This window comes from Alosa pseudoharengus, unplaced genomic scaffold, assembly GCF_046254945.1.
Source record: "Alosa pseudoharengus isolate Yale_2024_CS ecotype anadromous, Long Island Sound unplaced genomic scaffold, YU_APseudo_1.1 YU_APseudo_1.1_scf_69, whole genome shotgun sequence".
NCBI lineage: Eukaryota > Metazoa > Chordata > Actinopteri > Clupeiformes > Clupeidae > Alosa > Alosa pseudoharengus.
In genome coordinates, this window is record NW_027468858.1 from 27,501 (window position 1) to 46,860 (window position 19,360).

Below are 19,360 nucleotides of genomic sequence, written 5' to 3' on the forward strand. Positions count from 1 at the left end.
CTCCTCAAGAATCCCCACTGCAAACTGGAGAAACTAGAGTGAGTCTGAACACACAACAACAGATCTGTGTGTGGGGTGTGTGAGGAGAACCAAGTGATGAGTGAGTGTGTGTGTGTGTGTGTGTGTGTGTGTGTGTGTGTGTGTGTATCTGTGTGTGTGTGTGTGTGTGTTGTATAGTTAGAGGAACAGTATGTGAGTGTAATAATCAGATATGTCATCATGTGTTATGTTTCTCCAGGCTGTGGAGTTGTTCCCTCACAGAGAAGAGCTGTGCTGCGATAGCGTCAGCTGATGGATCAAACTCCTGCAGTTTGAAGGAGCTGAACCTGAGTTTCAATGAGCTTCATGATGTAGGAGTTCAGCATCTCTCAGAGCTCCTCAAGAATCCCCACTGCAAACTGGAGACACTAGTGTGAGTCTGAACACACAACAACAGATCTGTGTGTGTGGGGAAAGCCCAGTGATGAGTGAGTGCTTGTGTGTGTTATAACTTGTGTTTGTGTGTGTGTGGGTGTGTGTGTGTGAGTGTGAGTGTGTGTGTGCACTCCAACACCCTGACTCCACTGACTGCTGACTCTCTCCTCTCTGGTTCGTTTCTGGCGCTCACTCTCCAGGCACGCCTCGTCTCCCTCTTCTGTGATGAGGCTTCATTGTGTGTGTGTGTGTGTGTGTGTGTGTGTGTGTGTGTGTGTGTGTTTGTGTGCATTACAGTGTGTGTGTGTGTGTACGCTACTGACTGCTGACTCTTTACCGTCTGTCGTGTCTTTGGCGCTCACTCAACACACGCCTCGTCTACCTCTTATTTGGTGAGGCTTCACTGAGGCTTTAACAGTGTGTGTGTGTGTGTGTGTGTGTGAGTGTGTGTGTATGTATCTGTGTCTGTGTGTGTGTGTGTGTGTGTGTGTGTGTGTGTGTGTGTGTGTGTGTGTGTGTATGTGTGTGTGTGTGTGTCTGTGTGTGTGTGTACACTGCTGACCCTCTCCTCTGTCACGTCTTTAGCGCTCACTCGCCACACACGCCTCGTCTCCCTCTTATTTGGTGAGGCTTCATTATGTGTGTGTGTGTGTGTGTGTGTGTGTGTGTGTCTGTGTGTGTATCTGTGTCTGTGTCTGTGTCTGTGTGTGTGTGTGTGTGTGTGTGTGTGTATCTGTATCTGTATCTGTATCTCTGTCTGTGTCTGTGTGTGTGTGTGTGTGTGTGTGTGTGTGTGTGTGTGTGTGTGTGTGTGTGTGTGTGTGTGTGTGTGTGTGTGTGCTGTATAGTTAGAGGTACAGTATGTGAGTGTAATAATCAGATATGTCATCATATGTTATGTTTCTCCAGGCTGAGTTGGTGTTCCCTCACAGAGAAGAGCTGTGCTGCGATAGCGTCAGCTGCCAGATCAAACTCCTGCAGTTTGAAGGAGCTGAACCTGAGTCACAATGATCTTCATGATGCAGGAGTTCAGCATCTCTCAGAGCTCCTCAAGAATCCCCACTGCAAACTGGAGAAACTAGTGTGAGTCTGAACACACAACAACAGATCTGTGTGTGGGGTGTGTGAGGAGAACCAAGTGATGAGTGAGTGTGTGTGTGTGTGTGTGTGTGTGTGTGTGTGTTCGTGTGAGTGCGTGTGTTTGTGTGTGTGTGCACTACAACACTCTGACACCACTGACTGCTGACTCTCTCCTGTCTGTCCCGTTTTTGTCGCTCACCCTCCATGCACACCTCGTCTCCTCTTCTGTGTTGAGGCTTCATTGCGTGTGCGTGCGCGCTAGAGGGTGACAATTTTTCGGGACTCCCGCGGGTCACGGTATTCCCGCGGGTTTCCCGCAGTACGGGAGTAAATTTCACTGTTGGTAACGTGATTGGGACGGGACAGGAAATAATAAACGGGAGCTGGCGGGAAGCCAGAGATTATTAACTTAAAAAATGACGCTGCAATGCAGTGAGTGCGCCCAAAGACGTGAGGCATTTCGTTTTAGAAAAGAGAACCAATTACAACCCACAATACGTTTGTTGTTGATTGGTAGCCTATCAGAGCAAGACAAGCAGCTGCCCTGTTCACAATCAATCAGCTTCAGCGATAGGCCCTAAGGCAAAATGGATGCAAAGAAACAGTTACAGGCGAAAGTATCAGCAAAGGACAACTCTATTCAATTGCACGAGCTGTCCGGGAAAGCGATTCTCGTTGAGTTTAATGTGTCATGCAATGTTGGGGCATGACACCTTGACGATCGCATTCCTCAATATATTTATCGCATAACCCTGGCGGAACACAAAAAAATGTTTTGTTTACTCATAGCAACGTTGCTATGCTTCGCTGGTTTAACGTGATGAGAACGGTGCAAACTTAACTGATGGGATGAGATCTAACTATGAAATGATTTAAGCATAGCCTACAGCAAAGTACTGTAAAATATGTAATTTTAATATAGCCCAAAATCATCGGCTATTAAAGAAAAGTTAGACAAGGCTTTCTGCCCTACCAAAATGTATGGTCACCGCACGCTACTGTAGCCTAACAGTCGGATAACTTTAGACATCAACATAGGGAGCGGGACGGGATTCGGGAGTCTTTCTCTCGGGATTTTGCGGGACAGAATTTTTTTGGGGGGGCTGTCACGTGATCGGGATATGACGGGAGTATTTGTGCGGGCTCGGGATGGGACGGGAGTGAAAATTGCTTCCCGTGTCACCCTCTAGTGCGCGCGTGTGTGTGTGTGTGTTTAATAGTGTGCAAACTGGAGAAACTAATGTGAGGGTTATCATATCAGTAATCATTTGTATTCTAGGGTGGATGGTCGTACCTTCCTAAAGGAGAGTCCAGCAGCAGCAGCAGCCTCTGCTAGCAGCTCCCACTCAGATGCTGCAGAGCTGCACCTCAGAGACAAAGTCCAGCAGGACCCAGGAGCACAGCTGCTCTCTCTGGACACTCACACGTGAGTCTGGTGGACAGTGGAACACACACTCTGTGTGTCTCTCCCACACACACACACACACACACACACACACACACACACACACAGCAAATACAGTACTTTAAAAAAAGCCCATTTCAAAATGGAGATCAGTATGTGATGCGTAACGAGTCTGTATATATGTATGTATGTACTGTATGTAGGTGCACTGCAGAGTAAGAGTAACTTTGTGTACGAGTGTCTGAAGTCACTGGCAATAGCAGTTCAACAGGAGCTTGCTCTGGTTCAGATGGCACAGGTAGTAGCTGTTGTCCATGTATCAGTCTCACAGCCTGAGAGAATAGGCTGTCTCTGAGTCTGGATGTCCTGGCAGCCACACTCCGCTATCAGACGCGCCAGACTTCATGAGGATGAAGAATTTGTGGGTGGGATGGGTGGGATTACTGATGACATTCTTGGCCCATTTGAGGAGCTTCTTTTGGTATATGTCCTGGAGTGACAGGAGAGCCGCCCAATGACCTGCTGGGCCAGCCTCACCACCCTCTGCAGTGCCCTCCTCTCTTGTGCTGTGCTGTTGCCCAACCACACAGCCATGCAGCAGCTTAGCACGTGATACAGTGCATCTGTACAAGTTATTACACAGCCATGCAGCAGCTTAGCACGTGATACAGTGCATCTGTACAAGTTATCACACAGCCATGCAGCAGCTTAGCACGTGATACAGTGCATCTGTACAAGTTATCACACAGCCATGCAGCAGGTTAGCACATGCTCTACAGTGCATCTGTACAAGTTATCACACAGCCATGCAGCAGCTTAGCACGTGATACAGTGCATCTGTACAAGTTGTTGAGGATTTCAGGTGTCATGCTGAATCTCTTTAGACATCACAGGAAGTACATCCTCTGATTGGCTGTCTTTGCCAGCTGTTCCGAATTCTTAGTCCACCTAAGGTCTTGGCACACGTGGACACAGGAATGTGTAGCTGTCCACTCTCTCAACCTCTGAGTCTCCAAACAGTAGTGGTGGCAGGTGTAGTTGGTCACCCCATCTCATGTCCACCACCATCTCCTTGGTCTTGTTGATGTTCAGTGTGAGGTTGTTAGCCTCACACCATGTGACCAGTTCTGCCACCTCCCTCCTGTATGCTGATTCATCATCGCCCGTCATAAGACCAATGACTGTGGTGTCGTCCGCCAACTTTATCATGATGATGTTGGGCTGGACAGTGACACAGTCATGTGTGAAGAGGGTGTAATAGGGCTGAGTATGTGGCCTTGCGCTGTTCCAGTGTTCATGATGAGGGTGTTGGAGGAGTGGTTTCCAAGGCAACCATGCTGTGGCCTGGCAGTGAGGAAGCTCAGTATCCAGTTACGCAGCGTAGAGAGACTCAGGTTGTGCAGTTTGTGTATGAGTTTAGTGGGGATGATAATATTAAAAGCTGAGCTGTATTCAATAAAAAGCGGACTATTATAACTGTTCTTATTCTCTAGGTGTGTCAGAATTGAATGCAAGTGAGATGGCATCCTGTGTGGATCTGGAATGCAGTATGGAGGAAACAGTGTGTGTGTGTGTGAGTAGAGAGAGAGGGGGAAAGATTATGTTGAATGTGTTGTGTGTTGACTGAATGAAAAATGGAATGCTGTGTGGGAGGACAGAGTGTGTGTGTGTGTGTGTGTTGTATAGTTAGAGGTACAGTATGTGAGTGTAATAATCAGATATGTCATCATGTGTTATGTTTCTCCAGGCTGTATAGTTGTTCCCTCACAGAGAAGAGCTGTGCTGTGATAGCGTCAGCTGCCAGATCAAACTCCTGCAGTTTGAAGGAGCTGGACCTGAGTGACAATGAGCTTCATGATGCAGGAGTTCAGCATCTCTCAGAGCTCCTCAAGAATCCCCACTGCAAACTGGAGAAACTAGAGTGAGTCTGAACACACAGCAACAGATCTGTGTGTGTGGGGAGAACCCAGTGATGAGTGAGTGCTTTTGTGTGTCATAGCCCTTGATGTGTGTGTGTGTGTGTTTGTGTGTGTGTGAGTGTGTGTGTGTGTGTCTGTGAGCAGAGAATTAGAGGGAAAGACTATGTTGAATGTGTTGTGTGTTGACTAAATGAAAAATGTGTGTTTGTGTGTGTGTGTGTGTGTGTTTGTATGCATTACAGTGTGTGTGTGTGTGTGTGTGTGTGTGTGTGTGTGTGTGTGTACGTGTGTGTGTGTGTGTGTGTGTGTGTTTGTGTGTGTGTACGCTACTGACTGCTGACTCTCTACCGTCTGTCCCATCTTTGGCGCTCACTCGCCACACACGCCTCGTCTCCCTCTTATTTGGTGAGGCTTCATTGAGGCTTTAACAGTGTGTGTGTGTGTGTGTGTGTGTTGTATAGTTAGAGGTACATTATGTGAGTGTAATAATCAGATATGTCATCATGTGTTATGTTTCTCCAGGCTGAGTGGTTGTTCCCTCACAGAGAAGAGCTGTGCTGCGATAGCGTCAGCTGCCAGATCAAACTCCTGCAGTTTGAAGGAGCTGCACCTGAGTATGAATGAGCTTCATGATGCAGGAGTTCAGCATCTCTCAGAGCTCCTCAAGAATCCCCACTGCAAACTGGAGAAACTAGTGTGAGTCTGAACACACAACTACAGATCTGTGTGTGGGGTGTGTGGGGAGAACCAAGTGATGAGTGAGTGCTTTTGTGTGTCATAACCCTTGATGTGTGTGTGTGTGTGTGTGTGTGTGTGTGTGTGTGTGTGTGTGTGTGTGTGTGTGTGTGTGTGTGTGTGTGTGTGTGTATGAGTGTGTGTGTGTGTGTGTGTGTTGTATAGTTAGAGGTACAGTATGTGAGTGTAATAATCAGATATGTCATCATGTGTTATGTTTCTCCAGGCTGAGTGATTGTTTCCTCACAGAGAAGAGCTGTGCTGCGATAGCGTCAGCTGCCAGATCAAACTCCTGCAGTTTGAAGGAGCTGGACCTGAGTTACAATGAGCTTCATGATGCAGGAGTTCAGCATCTCTCAGAGCTCCTCAAGAATCCCCACTGCAAACTGGAGACACTAGTGTGAGTCTGAACACACAACAACAGATCTGTGTGTGTGGGGAGAACCCAGTGATGAGTGAGGGCTTGTGTGTGTGTCATAACCCTTGATGTGTGTGTGTGTGTGTGAGCAGAGAGGGAGAGGGAAATATTATGTTGAATGTGTTGTGTTGTCTGAATGAATAATGGAATGCCGTGTGTGGAGGACACTGTGTGTGTGTGTGTGTGTGTGTGTGTGTGTGTGTGTGTGTGTGTGTGTGTGTGTGTGTGTGTGTGTACGCTACTAACTGCTGACTGTCTCCTGCTCACTCACCACATGCCTCGTCTCCCTCTTTTTTGGTGAGGCTTCATTGAGGCTTTAACAGTGTGTGTGTGTGTGTGTGTACGCTACTAACTGCTGACTGTCTCCTGCTCACTCACCACACGCCTCGTCTCCCTCTTTTTTGGTGAGGCTTCATTGAGGCTTTAACAGTGTGTGTGTGTGTGTGTGTGTGTTGTATAGTTAGAGGTGCAGTATGTGAGTGTAATAATCAGATATGTCATCATGTGTTATGTTTCTCCAGGCTGTATGGTTGTTCCCTCACAGAGAAGAGCTGTGCTGCGATAGCGTCAGCTGCCAGATCAAACTCCTGCAGTTTGAAGGAGCTGAACCTGAGTAGCAATGAGCTTCATGATGCAGGAGTTCAGCATCTCTCAGAGCTCCTCAAGAATCCCCACTGCAAACTGGAGAAACTAGCGTGAGTCTGAACACACAACAACAGATCTGTGTGTGGGGTGTGTGAGGAGAACCAAGTGATGAGTGAGTGTGTGTGTGTGTGTGTGTGTGTGTGTGTGTGTGTATCTGTGTGTGTGTGTGTGTGTGTTGTATAGTTAGAGGAACAGTATGTGAGTGTAATAATCAGATATGTCATCATGTGTTATGTTTCTCCAGGCTGTGGAGTTGTTCCCTCACAGAGAAGAGCTGTGCTGCGATAGCGTCAGCTGATGGATCAAACTCCTGCAGTTTGAAGGAGCTGAACCTGAGTTTCAATGAGCTTCATGATGCAGGAGTTCAGCATCTCTCAGAGCTCCTCAAGAATCCCCACTGCAAACTGGAGACACTAGTGTGAGTCTGAACACACAACAACAGATCTGTGTGTGTGGGGAAAGCCCAGTGATGAGTGAGTGCTTGTGTGTGTTATAACTTGTGTTTGTGTGTGTGTGGGTGTGTGTGTGTGAGTGTGTGTGTGTGTGTGCACTCCAACACCCTGACTCCACTGACTGCTGACTCTCTCCTCTCTGGTTCGTTTCTGGCGCTCACTCTCCAGGCACGCCTCGTCTCCCTCTTCTGTGATGAGGCTTCATTGTGTGTGTGTGTGTGTGTGTGTGTGTGTGTGTGTTTGTGTGCATTACAGTGTGTGTGTGTGTGTACGCTACTGACTGCTGACTCTTTACCGTCTGTCGTGTCTTTGGCGCTCACTCAACACACGCCTCGTCTACCTCTTATTTGGTGAGGCTTCACTGAGGCTTTAACAGTGTGTGTGTGTGTGTGTGTGTGTGAGTGTGTGTGTATGTATCTGTGTCTGTGTGTGTGTGTGTGTGTGTGTGTGTGTGTGTGTGTGTGTGTATGTGTGTGTGTGTGTGTCTGTGTGTGTGTGTACGCTACTGACTGCTGACCCTCTCCTCTGTCCCGTCTTTAGCGCTCACTCGCCACACACGCCTCGTCTCCCTCTTATTTGGTGAGGCTTCATTATGTGTGTGTGTGTGTGTGTGTGTGTGTGTGTGTCTGTGTGTGTATCTGTGTCTGTGTCTGTGTCTGTGTGTGTGTGTGTGTGTGTGTGTATCTGTATCTGTATCTGTATCTCTGTCTGTGTCTGTGTGTGTGTGTGTGTGTGTGTGTGTGTGTGTGTGTGTGTGTGTGTGTGTGTGTGTGTGTGTGTGTGCTGTATAGTTAGAGGTACAGTATGTGAGTGTAATAATCAGATATGTCATCATGTGTTATGTTTCTCCAGGCTGTATAAGTGTTCCCTCACAGAGAAGAGCTGTGCTGCGATAGCGTCAGCTGCCAGATCAAACTCCTGCAGTTTGAAGGAGCTGAACCTGAGTTACAATGATCTTCATGATGCAGGAGTTCAGCATCTCTCAGAGCTCCTCAAGAATCCCCACTGCAAACTGGAGAAACTAGTGTGAGTCTGAACACACAACAACAGATCTGTGTGTGGGGTGTGTGAGGAGAACCAAGTGATGAGTGAGTGTGTGTGTGTGTGTGTGTGTGTGTGTGTGTGTTCGTGTGAGTGCGTGTGTTTGTGTGTGTGTGCACTACAACACTCTGACACCACTGACTGCTGACTCTCTCCTGTCTGTCCCGTTTTTGGCGCTCACCCTCCATGCACACCTCGTCTCCTCTTCTGTGTTGAGGCTTCATTGCGTGTGCGTGCGCGCGTGTGTGTGTGTGTGTTTAATAGTGTGCAAACTGGAGAAACTAATGTGAGGGTTATCATATCAGTAATCATTTGTCTTCTAGGGTGGATGGTCGTATCTTCCTAAAGGAGAGTCCAGCAGCAGCAGTAGCCTCTGCTAGCAGGTCCCACTCAGATGCTGCAGAGCTGCACCTCAGAGACAAAGTCCAGCAGGACCCAGGAGCACAGCTGCTCTCTCTGGACACGTGAGTCTGGTGCACAATAGAACACACTCTCTCTGTGTCTCTCCCACACACACACACACACACACACACACACACACACACACACACACACACACACAAACAGCAAATACAGTACTTTAAAAAAAGCCCATTTCAAAATGGAGATCAGTATGTGATGCGTAACGAGTGTGTATATATGTATGTATGTACTGTATGTAGGTGCACTGCAGAGTAAGAGTAACTTTGTGTACGAGTGTCTGAAGTCACTGGCAATAGCAGTTCAACAGGAGCTTGCTCTGGTTCAGATGGCACAGGTAGTAGCTGTTGTCCATGTATCAGTCTCACAGCCTGAGAGAATAGGCTGTCTCTGAGTCTGGATGTCCTGGCAGCCACACTCCACTACCAGACGCGCCAGACTTCATGAGGATGAAGAATTTGTGGGTGGGATGGGGGGGATCACTGATGACATTCTCGGCCCATTTAAGGAGCCTCTTTTGGTATATGTCCTGGAGTGACAGGAGAGCCGCCCAATGATCTGCTGGGCCAGCCTCTCCACCCTCTGCAGTGCCCTCCTCTCTTGTGCTGTGCTGTTGCCCAACCACACAGCCATGCAGCAGGTTAGCACGTGCTCTACAGTGCATCTGTACAAGTTATTACACAGCCATGCAGCAGCTTAGCACGTGATACAGTGCATCTGTACAAGTTATCACACAGTCATGCAGCAGGTTAGCACGTGATACAGTGCATCTGTACAAGTTATTATACAGCCATGCAGCAGGTTAGCACGTGCTCTACAGTGCATCTGTACAAGTTGTTGAGGATTTCAGGTGTCATGCTGAATCTCTTTAGACGTCGCAGGAAGTACATCCTCTGATTGGCTGTCTTTGCCAGCTGTTCCATATTCTTAGTCCACCTAAGGTCTTGACACACGTGGACACAGGAATGTGTAGCTGTCCACTCTCTCCACCTCTGAGTCTCCAATTAGTGGTGGCAGGTGTAGTTGGTCACCCCATCTCATGTCCACCACCATCTCCTTGGTCTTGTTGATGTTCAGTGTGAGGTTGTTAGCCTCACACCATGTGACCAGTTCTGCCACCTCCCTCCTGTATGCTGACTCATCATCGCCCGTGATGAGACCAATGACTGTGGTGTCGTCCGCCAACTTTATCATGATGATGTTGGGCAGGACAGCGACACAGTCATGTGTGAAGAGGGTGTAATAGGGCTGAGTATGTGTTGATGTGTGAAGAGGGTGTAATAGGGCTGAGTATGTGTTCATGTGTGAAGAGGGTGTAATAGGGCTGAGTATGTGTTGATGTGTGAAGAGGGTGGAATAGGGCTGAGTATGTGTTGATGTGTGAAGAGGGTGGAATAGGGCTGAGTATGTGTTGATGTGTGAAGAGGGTGGAATAGGGCTGAGTATGTGTTGATGTGTGAAGAGGGTGTAATAGGGCTGAGTATGTGTTCATGTGTGAAGAGGGTGTAATAGGGCTGAGTATGTGTTCATGTGTGAAGAGGGTGTAATAGGGCTGAGTATGTGTTCATGTGTGAAGAGGGTGTAATAGGGCTGAGTATGTGTTCCTTGCACTGTTCCAGTGGTTTCCAAGCTGTGGCCTGGCAGTGAGGAAACTCAGTATCCAGTTACGCACGGTAAAGAGACTCAGGTTGTGCAGTTTGTGTATGAGTTTAGTGGGGATGATTATATTAAAAGCTGAGCTGTAGTCAAAAAAAAAGCAGACTAGCATAACTGTTCTTATTCTCCAGGGGAGTCAGAATTGAATGCAGGTGAGATGGCATCCTGTATGGATCTGTTTGACCTGTACACTAACTGCATTGGATCCTGGAACGATGTTCAGGATGTGTGTCTTGATAAGGCCCTCAAATCACTTCATCAGGGGCCTCATGTACAAAGACTTGCGTGGATTTCATACTAAAACATTGCGTACGCGCAAACCTGAAAAGTAGCGTACGCACAAAAAAAATCCTGATGTATGAAACTGTGCGTACGCAGCATTCCACGCAGCTTTTCTTTGTACATCCCAATTAACGTGAAATTAAGCGTACATGCACGAGCATTACACTCCACCCTCTCTCCTCCCTCAATCACACTCATTTTAATATGCTAACTAGAAGGCCATTCGAGAGCGCAGACCTCCGCGAAGACAAAATGGTCTATCCCGCAATATTAATAACAATGAAAACTCATCTGTGGATCCATTCATACTCAAACCTGTTGCAATTTGCAAAGTTTAATAATTGAAATCATCAAATGAATATAAAAGTTTATTTTCAGCGAATGCGAGGTAGAAGTGCTTATCTGACGAAATGGCAAGAATCTTATGTCTTTGATCTGTAATTAATTAATAACAAAACAAAAACAGTAGTGGCAGAGCGTGGCAGTGGCTAGGCTGAGACCGTGGCAGAATTATTGGTCAGTCTGCAAGTAGGTGACAGGGTTCGCATAACTGGGTTGAATGCATTTGGACCATGACAACATAACTGCATTTATTAAAAAATCATTAAATAAATCGTGTCCAAGTAGCCTACCACGCATCGTGCACCCGAATGGAATAAACTCAGTTGATCCAGGCCACCTCGCCACAACATTACGATTTCTGGATCCCTATATTTGCACACAAGTGTGACGATAATGCGAATGCTTACGTCGGAGGCTTACGTTACGGCCGTCGTTACAAGGAAAGTCAAAGTAGCCATGCAGTCAATCAGGGAAATATCTTATTCGCACTTATTAGTCAGCCTATCTATTCACATGCACGATCCTGTCCCATATGTATTTCATTTAAAATAAAAAGTATCGGAGATATGAAGGGAAAACACTCGGCAAATGTTAAGGCATGGGCAAATGCGTGAAGCCGACCCCATTTATCACAGGTTTTGTGGAAAGCTCTTCAGAATCTGAAATGTTTGATAAGCCAGTCATCAACAATCGCGTAACCAAATATCGGGGCTGTGTAGGCTGTTTCACATTCCCTTTTAATTCTTATCTTCTAAAAAGTCTAAAGTTGTCATCATAGATAGGTTGTTGCATAACTTAGTAGAATTTGCGCATGTTGCATGTCCAAATTTAGAAACATAGGCCTATTTTCGAAGTGTTATCATTTTTAATAACCCACGTTTCACAATATACTGTGCAAATAAAGGCCTAGACTCGCGATCAACTAATGTTGTTGCGCTGCATTGCCTCTAAGTGTCGCCAACTGACGATACACATTGGAAATGTGCGTACGCCAGACATGAAGTTTGCGTGGAGGACCGCACATTCTCACGTTCAAGTCGGTCTTCGTACATCCGGACGTGAGCGTGAGAAATGGCGTACGCAGCATTTTTGTACGTACGCAAGCTTTGTACATGAGGCCCCAGGACTGGCGTGAGGGCCACTGGACTGTGGTCATTAAGGCATGAGACCGCCACTCTCTTTGGTACAGGTGTGATGGTGGTGGACTTTAAAAAGGATGGGACTGGGGGTTGCTGTGGTGCAACTGGTTACAGCGTCCATACCATATTCAGGTCCACGTGCCCCGGGTCATTTCACCCCATCTCTCTCCCCCGTTCACTTCCTGTCACTCACCACACGCCTCGTCTCCCTCCCTCCTGGTGAGGCTTCATTGAGGCTTTAACAGTGTGTGTGTGTGTGTGTGTGTGAATTATGAATGTGAGAGAGAGAGTAATGCATTGCTGAAATGAAATGCAATGTGTGGAGGAAACAGCCTTCATGTTTATGTTTATTAGGAGGTACGTTGGGTTTTGTAGTGTGTAAACTGGAGAAAGTAATGTGACTGTTGTTAACACATTAGTAATCATTTGTCTTCTAGTGCTGCTGGTCGTATCTTCCTAAAGGAGAGTCCAGCAGCAGCAGCAGCCTCTGCTAGCAGCTCCCACTCAGATGCTGCAGAGCTGCATCTCAGAGACAAAGTCCAGCAGGACCCAGGAGCACAGCTGCTCTCTCTGGACACTCACACGTGAGTCAACAAACAACTTTACACGCAAATGCAGTCCTCACCTTAATGCAACTCCAGCAAGTGCTCCTGATGCCCCCTGTACGTACATGGTTATTTTGAAAAACTGAGACATTTCCCTTCGTTTGTGCCCTTTGTTTACACGCAAATGATTATTCGCCTGAAAACGATTCTTTCTAAAAACACAGATTTTGGAAAACTTCGGTTGCACGTTTGCATGTAAACTGTCAAAAACTGAGGTTTAGGCAGCCAATGTCACAGTAGGCCTATGCACCAGAACTTGCACCTGTGCCAAAAGTGCAACCTATGTTTAGCCTACATTTTCCTTTGGCTATAGTGATCATGGATCATTCAGAGTAGCAGTCACATTTATGTTGGTGCAAACTCTTTTTGTCTGTTTGCAACTGCAAATAATGCAGATTAACGTACCGGATTCTCTCATCAAACAATTGAAACTAACCGCACTTGAGCCCCCATTTTGTAACGTCCTGGCTCACAGGGACATAACAAAAGTAGACGGAACACGCCACACCGCTGATAAATTAACAATACGTTTATTTAGAGCGTTAACATAACAGAAAATAAGTACAAAAGACTGTGGAGATATCAGTAGAGTCAGTATTGTAGGCAAGTGTATGCATGTATGAAATGAATGTTAGTTGTGTAAAATAAAGAAAAACAAAACACCAAAAGACAAGCAGCTGCCACCAGCCACCCTACCCACAATGCATCAGTGTGTATTTTAAAAGACACCCTGAACACCAAGTGTGCTAATCAATTAAAGAGGTTGGACATGAGCAGGCCGTGACCTACTGGTTAGCGCTTCGGACTTGTAACCAGAGGGTTGCCGGTTCGAACCCCGACCAGTAGGCACCTAACCCCTCACTGCTCCCCGAGCGCCGCTGTTGTTGCAGGTAGCTCACTGCGCTGGGATTAGTGTGTGCTTCACCTCACTGTGTGTTCACTGTGTGCTGAGTGTGTTTCACTAATTCACGGATTGGGATAAATGCAGAGACCAAATTTCCCTCACAGGATCAAAAGAGCATATATACTTATATTTATACTTATACTCTCTCTCACACACACACACTCACACACTCTCTCTCTCTCTCTCTCTCACACACACACACACACACTCACACACTCTCTCTCTCTCACACACTCTCCCTCTCTCACACACTCACACACACATCTGTGGGAGAGCTGCTGCCAACTTGGGAATTGAATGGGCACCATGTTGGATACCGATATTGACAAACTTTGATGATAACATTTATACAAGATAGATAGATAGATACTTTATTGATCCCCAAGGGGAAATTCAAGGTCCCAGTAGCTTAAGACATCACACACAACATACACTACAACATAAACAGGATGATAAAATAACAAATCCACATGACTAAAAAGAACAGTAAAAGACACTAAAGATACTAAAACAAGGATTCACATGGATGTACTAAGGATGTATCAGCATGAGGCGCTTGCAGTGACAGTGCTGCTGATCACAGTGTCAGAGAGGCAGTTCTTCAGTCTGACCAACTGTGGCCGCTCTGTCAGGTAGTCTGCAATCCAGGATACTAGGTGAGCATCCACACCCATCTGCAGGAGCTTGTCACCCAGTCTGAGGGGTTGGATGGTGTTGAAAGCACTGCAGAAGTCAAAGAACATGATTCTCACAGCACTTTTCCCCTTGTCCAAGTGAGAATGCGTCCTGTGTAGGAGATATGTGATAGCATCGTCCGCACCCACTTTCTCCTGGTATGTCACCAAACGTCTGTACTCTACTTCTGGGAGGAATCCAAACTAATTTCACACCCGCAGGCTTCCACCTTACAAAAATTAGCTAATCACCGTTAGGCATTGCACCGCTCTGACTGGGCTGCAGGAGACAAAAGATGCCCAGTTGGGAATCTCACGAAAGTTGACTTCCACAGAAAATATACAGTAAAATCACAAGTGGGCGGGTATGGTAATCAAGCTTCTGTTACATCTTTACAACCAGTGTTGCTCAAATCTCATTTGGTACATACATTTGATCTTTGTCTTTGTTCACATGCTCCTCCAGGTCTACCCCTATCTCCTCCTCTTCCTCTCAGTGCTAGATTGCCTTCGATATCTGCTGTTGACAAGGACCTGTTGCCCAGTGTTTAGGACTGATTGTTGAGTTACAGTTATGCACCTAAGTGTCTGTACACCCAATAGTTGTGTTTGATCAATTGGTTAATGGGTGTGCTATTTTGGAAGGTAGTGCCTTGAAATAGGAAAGAGAGACATCTGAGATTACTGTGTCTAAAGTAGAGAAATGTGTTTAGTGATTGTAAATCAATGTGTTCAGTGTTTTGCAAAATGTGTGAGGCTGACAATGTGCTTATAGTTGTGCCAATTTTGCCTGATGTTTTGCTCCTTGAGTGTAAGATTTTGCTAACTTGGAATACTTTTGATTAGTGTTTAACCAATCGTAGGTGATGTAAACAGGCTTGGAATTTCATAATTTTAGGGGCAAGGCCACTTGGCCTTCAGTTGGGCATATTTGGTGGGGGGCACCAAGGCCAAAGTTAACTATACAGTAGGCTAAATACAAATGATGTTATATTTAGCCTATTCACAGTAGTAGACCTGCATCAAGGTATGACAGTACAAAAACATGATAGATAGATAGATAGATAGATAGATAGATACACACACACATAATTGATCCCCAAGGGGAAATTCAAGAATACATATAACTGTAAATCATAGAACTGACTTTAATATTTACAGATATCTAGGCTATGTTTAACATTTATTTCCTATTTGGCCTGTTAGGAAATCATGTATTGATCAATTTAAGCGCAGTTCAACTTTAAGAAACTCAAATAGCTTACATGCATGCTTAGCATTTTGTGATCATCAAGGCTACTTTGACAAACTCTTAGTAATCTGTATGTCCTCTGATTTTAATATTTACAGAAATCTAGGCGGTATTTGTAACATTTATCTTGTATTTGGCCTATTATGAAATCATGTATTGCACAATTTAAACACATTGTGAAACCTAAAACCCAAAGTTGGAGACCTGCGTGTAGACATTGCTGCAAATTTAAAACCGGATTACTCTTGAATGACTAACTACAGGGGAATGCTTTACACCTTTGTGTTCGGTTAGGTCTGCTGCTTAGTCTGATATATGGTTTGTCATGTGTTGAGGGAAAAGTTCGAGAAGTATTCCACCGAGATGAATGGGTGACAGAATGTAATATGATTGAATTAAAGTTGCTTTTCTCACAAACCGTTTACCACAACAACTAGCGGCTAACATCGTTTAAAAGCTGAGAAAATGCTCTTTCGTGTGATGTGATACATGTGATGTCTCTGTGAAGAGTAGGCTTGTGAGGGACCGAGGCGACCACCCCATGTTTAGGGAGGTGCGCCACTGGATTAGGTGGTGTCGAGGGAAGGCAGGAGACAGCTAGCCTAGAAATCTAGACGCGCCCCTAGCGGCAGCGAATTACATTTGCTGCCAGGGCTAGTCTAGCAACTCTCCATTGACAATGTGAGCTCCAGAAATCGAAACTTAATCTGACATTGAACTCGTGTATAGAGTCGTTTGTTGGGCTTAACATAATGATTGATGGCAGAGTTGCAACGGTTTGGCTTGAATTCCCTGCTACTTGAAAACAAATATCCTATTGCGGTCCTATTGCGTGCAGAGGGAATTTTAAAGACAACTGATTATCCCGCACCTCGGACTGAGCACTGCGAACGGTGAGTGTCCAGACCCTACATTGTAATGTGGGTCTGGCTCGTCAGGCTAGGAGACAGCAGTTCCATACAAAAATATCATTTATTTTGTCCATAAACAAGCAGGCAGATCCAGGAAGCACAATTAAGAGTCCAAACATGAAATCCGGGGATCTTCAATAGACAAACAAACATTACATTACATTTAGCAGACACTTCTTGACCAAAGTGACTTACATATGTCAGCTATATTACAAGGGATCACATTGTCCCCGGAGCAACTTGGGGTTAAGTGCCTTGCTCAAGGGCACAGCGGTGGAACCCGGGAATTGAACCGACAACTTTCAGGCTACAGCACACTAGCCCAGCTCCTTAACCACTACACTACCACCACCCCCCAAACATGTACCGTGCCATTAAACTAGGCACCTGGAACCTAACCTTTCTAGGATAGATAGATAGATAGATAGATAGATAGATAGATAGATACTTTATTGATCCCTAGGGGAAATTCAAGGTCTCAGCAGCATACATACAACACACACACATTATTTAACATCAGAAAGAGTAATTAAAGTATATAATATAAAAACACAACTAAGCAATAAGGACAGTAGAAGATAAAGAATATGCTAAATATACTAAAATACAAATTATACTAACTAACACTTAATACAATATATAAAAATATACTAAAATACAAATTACAAAAATACAAATTATACTAACACTTAATCTAAGTCATTCTAAAAACAGTATCCACATAGTGGTGATTAATCAATTTGAGGCGCTTGCAATGACTGAGGCAGGGACTGAGCATGTGATTCTCTGTGATTCTCTCTAGGCTCCCTGTCCAAGCAAGGCTACCTTGCAACTTTGGACCTACTTTTCCCTTTCCACACAACAAGCAAGGGTTAATTTTACATGAAAACAAACAAACATTTAACTTCCCTGGCCCTGGATCTCTGGCACTCCCATATGTCCTCCTGTTTCTCCTGCGTCTCCAGTCTATTATGTCTCTCTCCTGTGAGAAATAAGCCTGCCTTTAAATAGGCTAGGCAATTACCCAATTAAATCTTGGGTTAAACCATTATAGGGCATGGGGGGGGGGGTCTATACCATTAACCCAATCACAGTTAAAATGAACAGCTCGTTCACAAAACAGTAGACAGGTGAAAAGGAGAGCGCTCCTTTTCCACAAGGCTACTTGGCGAATAGCTCAGCAAAGAATGGGTGAATTTGGAGGCACTTTCTTTCTTGCTGTGTCACTTTCTCCACTGCGTTAAAAGACTAAATTAATTTGCACTGTGAATGCTAAGCCTAATTTGACAGGCCATAGGCTAAATAAAAAACAGTAGTATACAGTGAATCAAGTGGTGTGGTTTACAGTAAGGATATGTGCAGTGTATTAACTTAACATTATAAGAGCAGAATACATATGGATATGCAGTATGAAAAATATAGATAGATATGTACAATATGTACAGATAGAGTTTAGATTCTCTGCCCGAGCCCGGGCCGGGTCGGCCGATATTTCCGGCCGATATTTCCAGCCACTATCCTCGGGCCGGGCCGGGCCGGGCCGGGTCCTTGATCAAGCTTGCTTTTTTTTTTCTAATCATTAGCCTACTTGGGTGGGAGGCTAAAGCTATGCCATAGTCAGACTCAGAAATATTTTATATTTATCAAAGTAGGCCTAAGTAACAAGTGTATACAAAGTTATACAAGTTAGGCTCAGAGTTACAAAATGTCAATTGTAATGTCATCTGCGCAACACGTGTCATGCGCAGCTTCTCCACTCGCACACATCACACCGGGCCTGCTGTGCTGTATTGTGTAGCTTAAGTGCAACGTGAAGCTTGAAGATGTAAAGGAAAAAAATGAAAACAGGAGAAATAACTTCGAGGAAGTTTTGAGAAAAGTCGGAGGTATGCATTTGTTAGGTATGCTTTGTTGCGTGCATTAAGTGCACACGATGTTCACCTATGACAGCAAAAATACTTTAAGATGAACATGAAGCAGGCTTGCCATGGCAGAAATAATGATAGCCAGCCTTCAATGTCCTCTTTTGTCCTCTCAATGTCCTCTAAACGGATTTCTGTAGCTCAAACAGCTCGGAATTGTAGCTGTACAGATATGTGCAGTGTAGTTACAGTAAGAGTAGTAAAAGTTAGTTGACTGGTTGTCACCAGGGTGCAAGGAGTTAGAGTTCAGTAGGGTGACAGCCGCAGGGAAGAAGCTTCCTTTGAACCTGCTGGTACAGTTGCGGAGAGACGTGTAGCGTGCCCCTACTGTTACACGGTTGATGAGGATGCTCTTAATGGTGCAGCGATTTTTACCAGGATCTGAGGAGACAGGTGGGCCTTGTCTTAACCAGGGCTTGAAAACGAAATTATTTTTCAAACGTTCCGTTCCGAACGGTTCAGGTAGGCCTATGTTTAACGTTTTCGTTCTTGCATGCGTTCCGCCACCAACATATCGGTCCTGAACCGGTTCGGAACGCAAAATATCGTTCATTCTTAAAGTTCCGGCAGTGTTTGGCGGGCCTATCAAGTCTATTTTTGTGGACTTTACTTTAGAATAGACGTACTCATTATTTCCCCTTGATTTAGCCTATACCGTAGCTATGCCCAAAAATAATAAATCACAGGCGGCATCCAAAAACATTCAGATGGGCTATCCATCCCATAGCCTACAGACTTACTGTAGGCCTAACCTATGCCTATAAATAATTTCTTATCAAAAATATTTCTGGATACGTGCTAAACTCCTTACCTGGTTGTAGCCTAAGTTTTATCCATATGGATCTTCAAAGGCTTGCGCTATAATTCCAACCCTGTTTATAAAAGAACCTGTATTTTGCTGACAAGGCCTATCTCAAATTTCCCTTTTAACTCTTCTACATAGAATAGGCTATAATTGCGCAAACATTTCAAATCCCGACTTTAAAACGACAAGGCGTGGACAGGCAAAATAGGCTATTACGCATAGGCTACAAACACATTTCCAAATCAGTTTCAGTAGCCTACGCTACGAGCTGGCCTAAGATCCGAAGTGGCAGACGGATAGGTTACATTACAACAGCAAGACAAAATATACACATTTGGA

General features: G+C 45.3%; 1 protein-coding gene across 1 annotated transcript in view; it reads left to right on the forward strand.

The window, feature by feature from the left end:
* Positions 1-19,360, forward strand: part of LOC143109047 (uncharacterized) — a 207,673-nt gene that overhangs the window by 18,915 nt on the left and 169,398 nt on the right. Inside the window, exons 9-13 of the mRNA XM_076271622.1 lie at positions 1-38; positions 1,324-1,497; positions 4,647-4,820; positions 5,341-5,514; positions 7,921-8,094. The exon at positions 1-38 is cut by the window's left edge and continues 136 nt beyond it. Coding sequence (XP_076127737.1) covers positions 1-38; positions 1,324-1,497; positions 4,647-4,820; positions 5,341-5,514; positions 7,921-8,094 — 734 coding nt within the window. The remainder of the gene's footprint in view (positions 39-1,323; positions 1,498-4,646; positions 4,821-5,340; positions 5,515-7,920; positions 8,095-19,360) is intronic.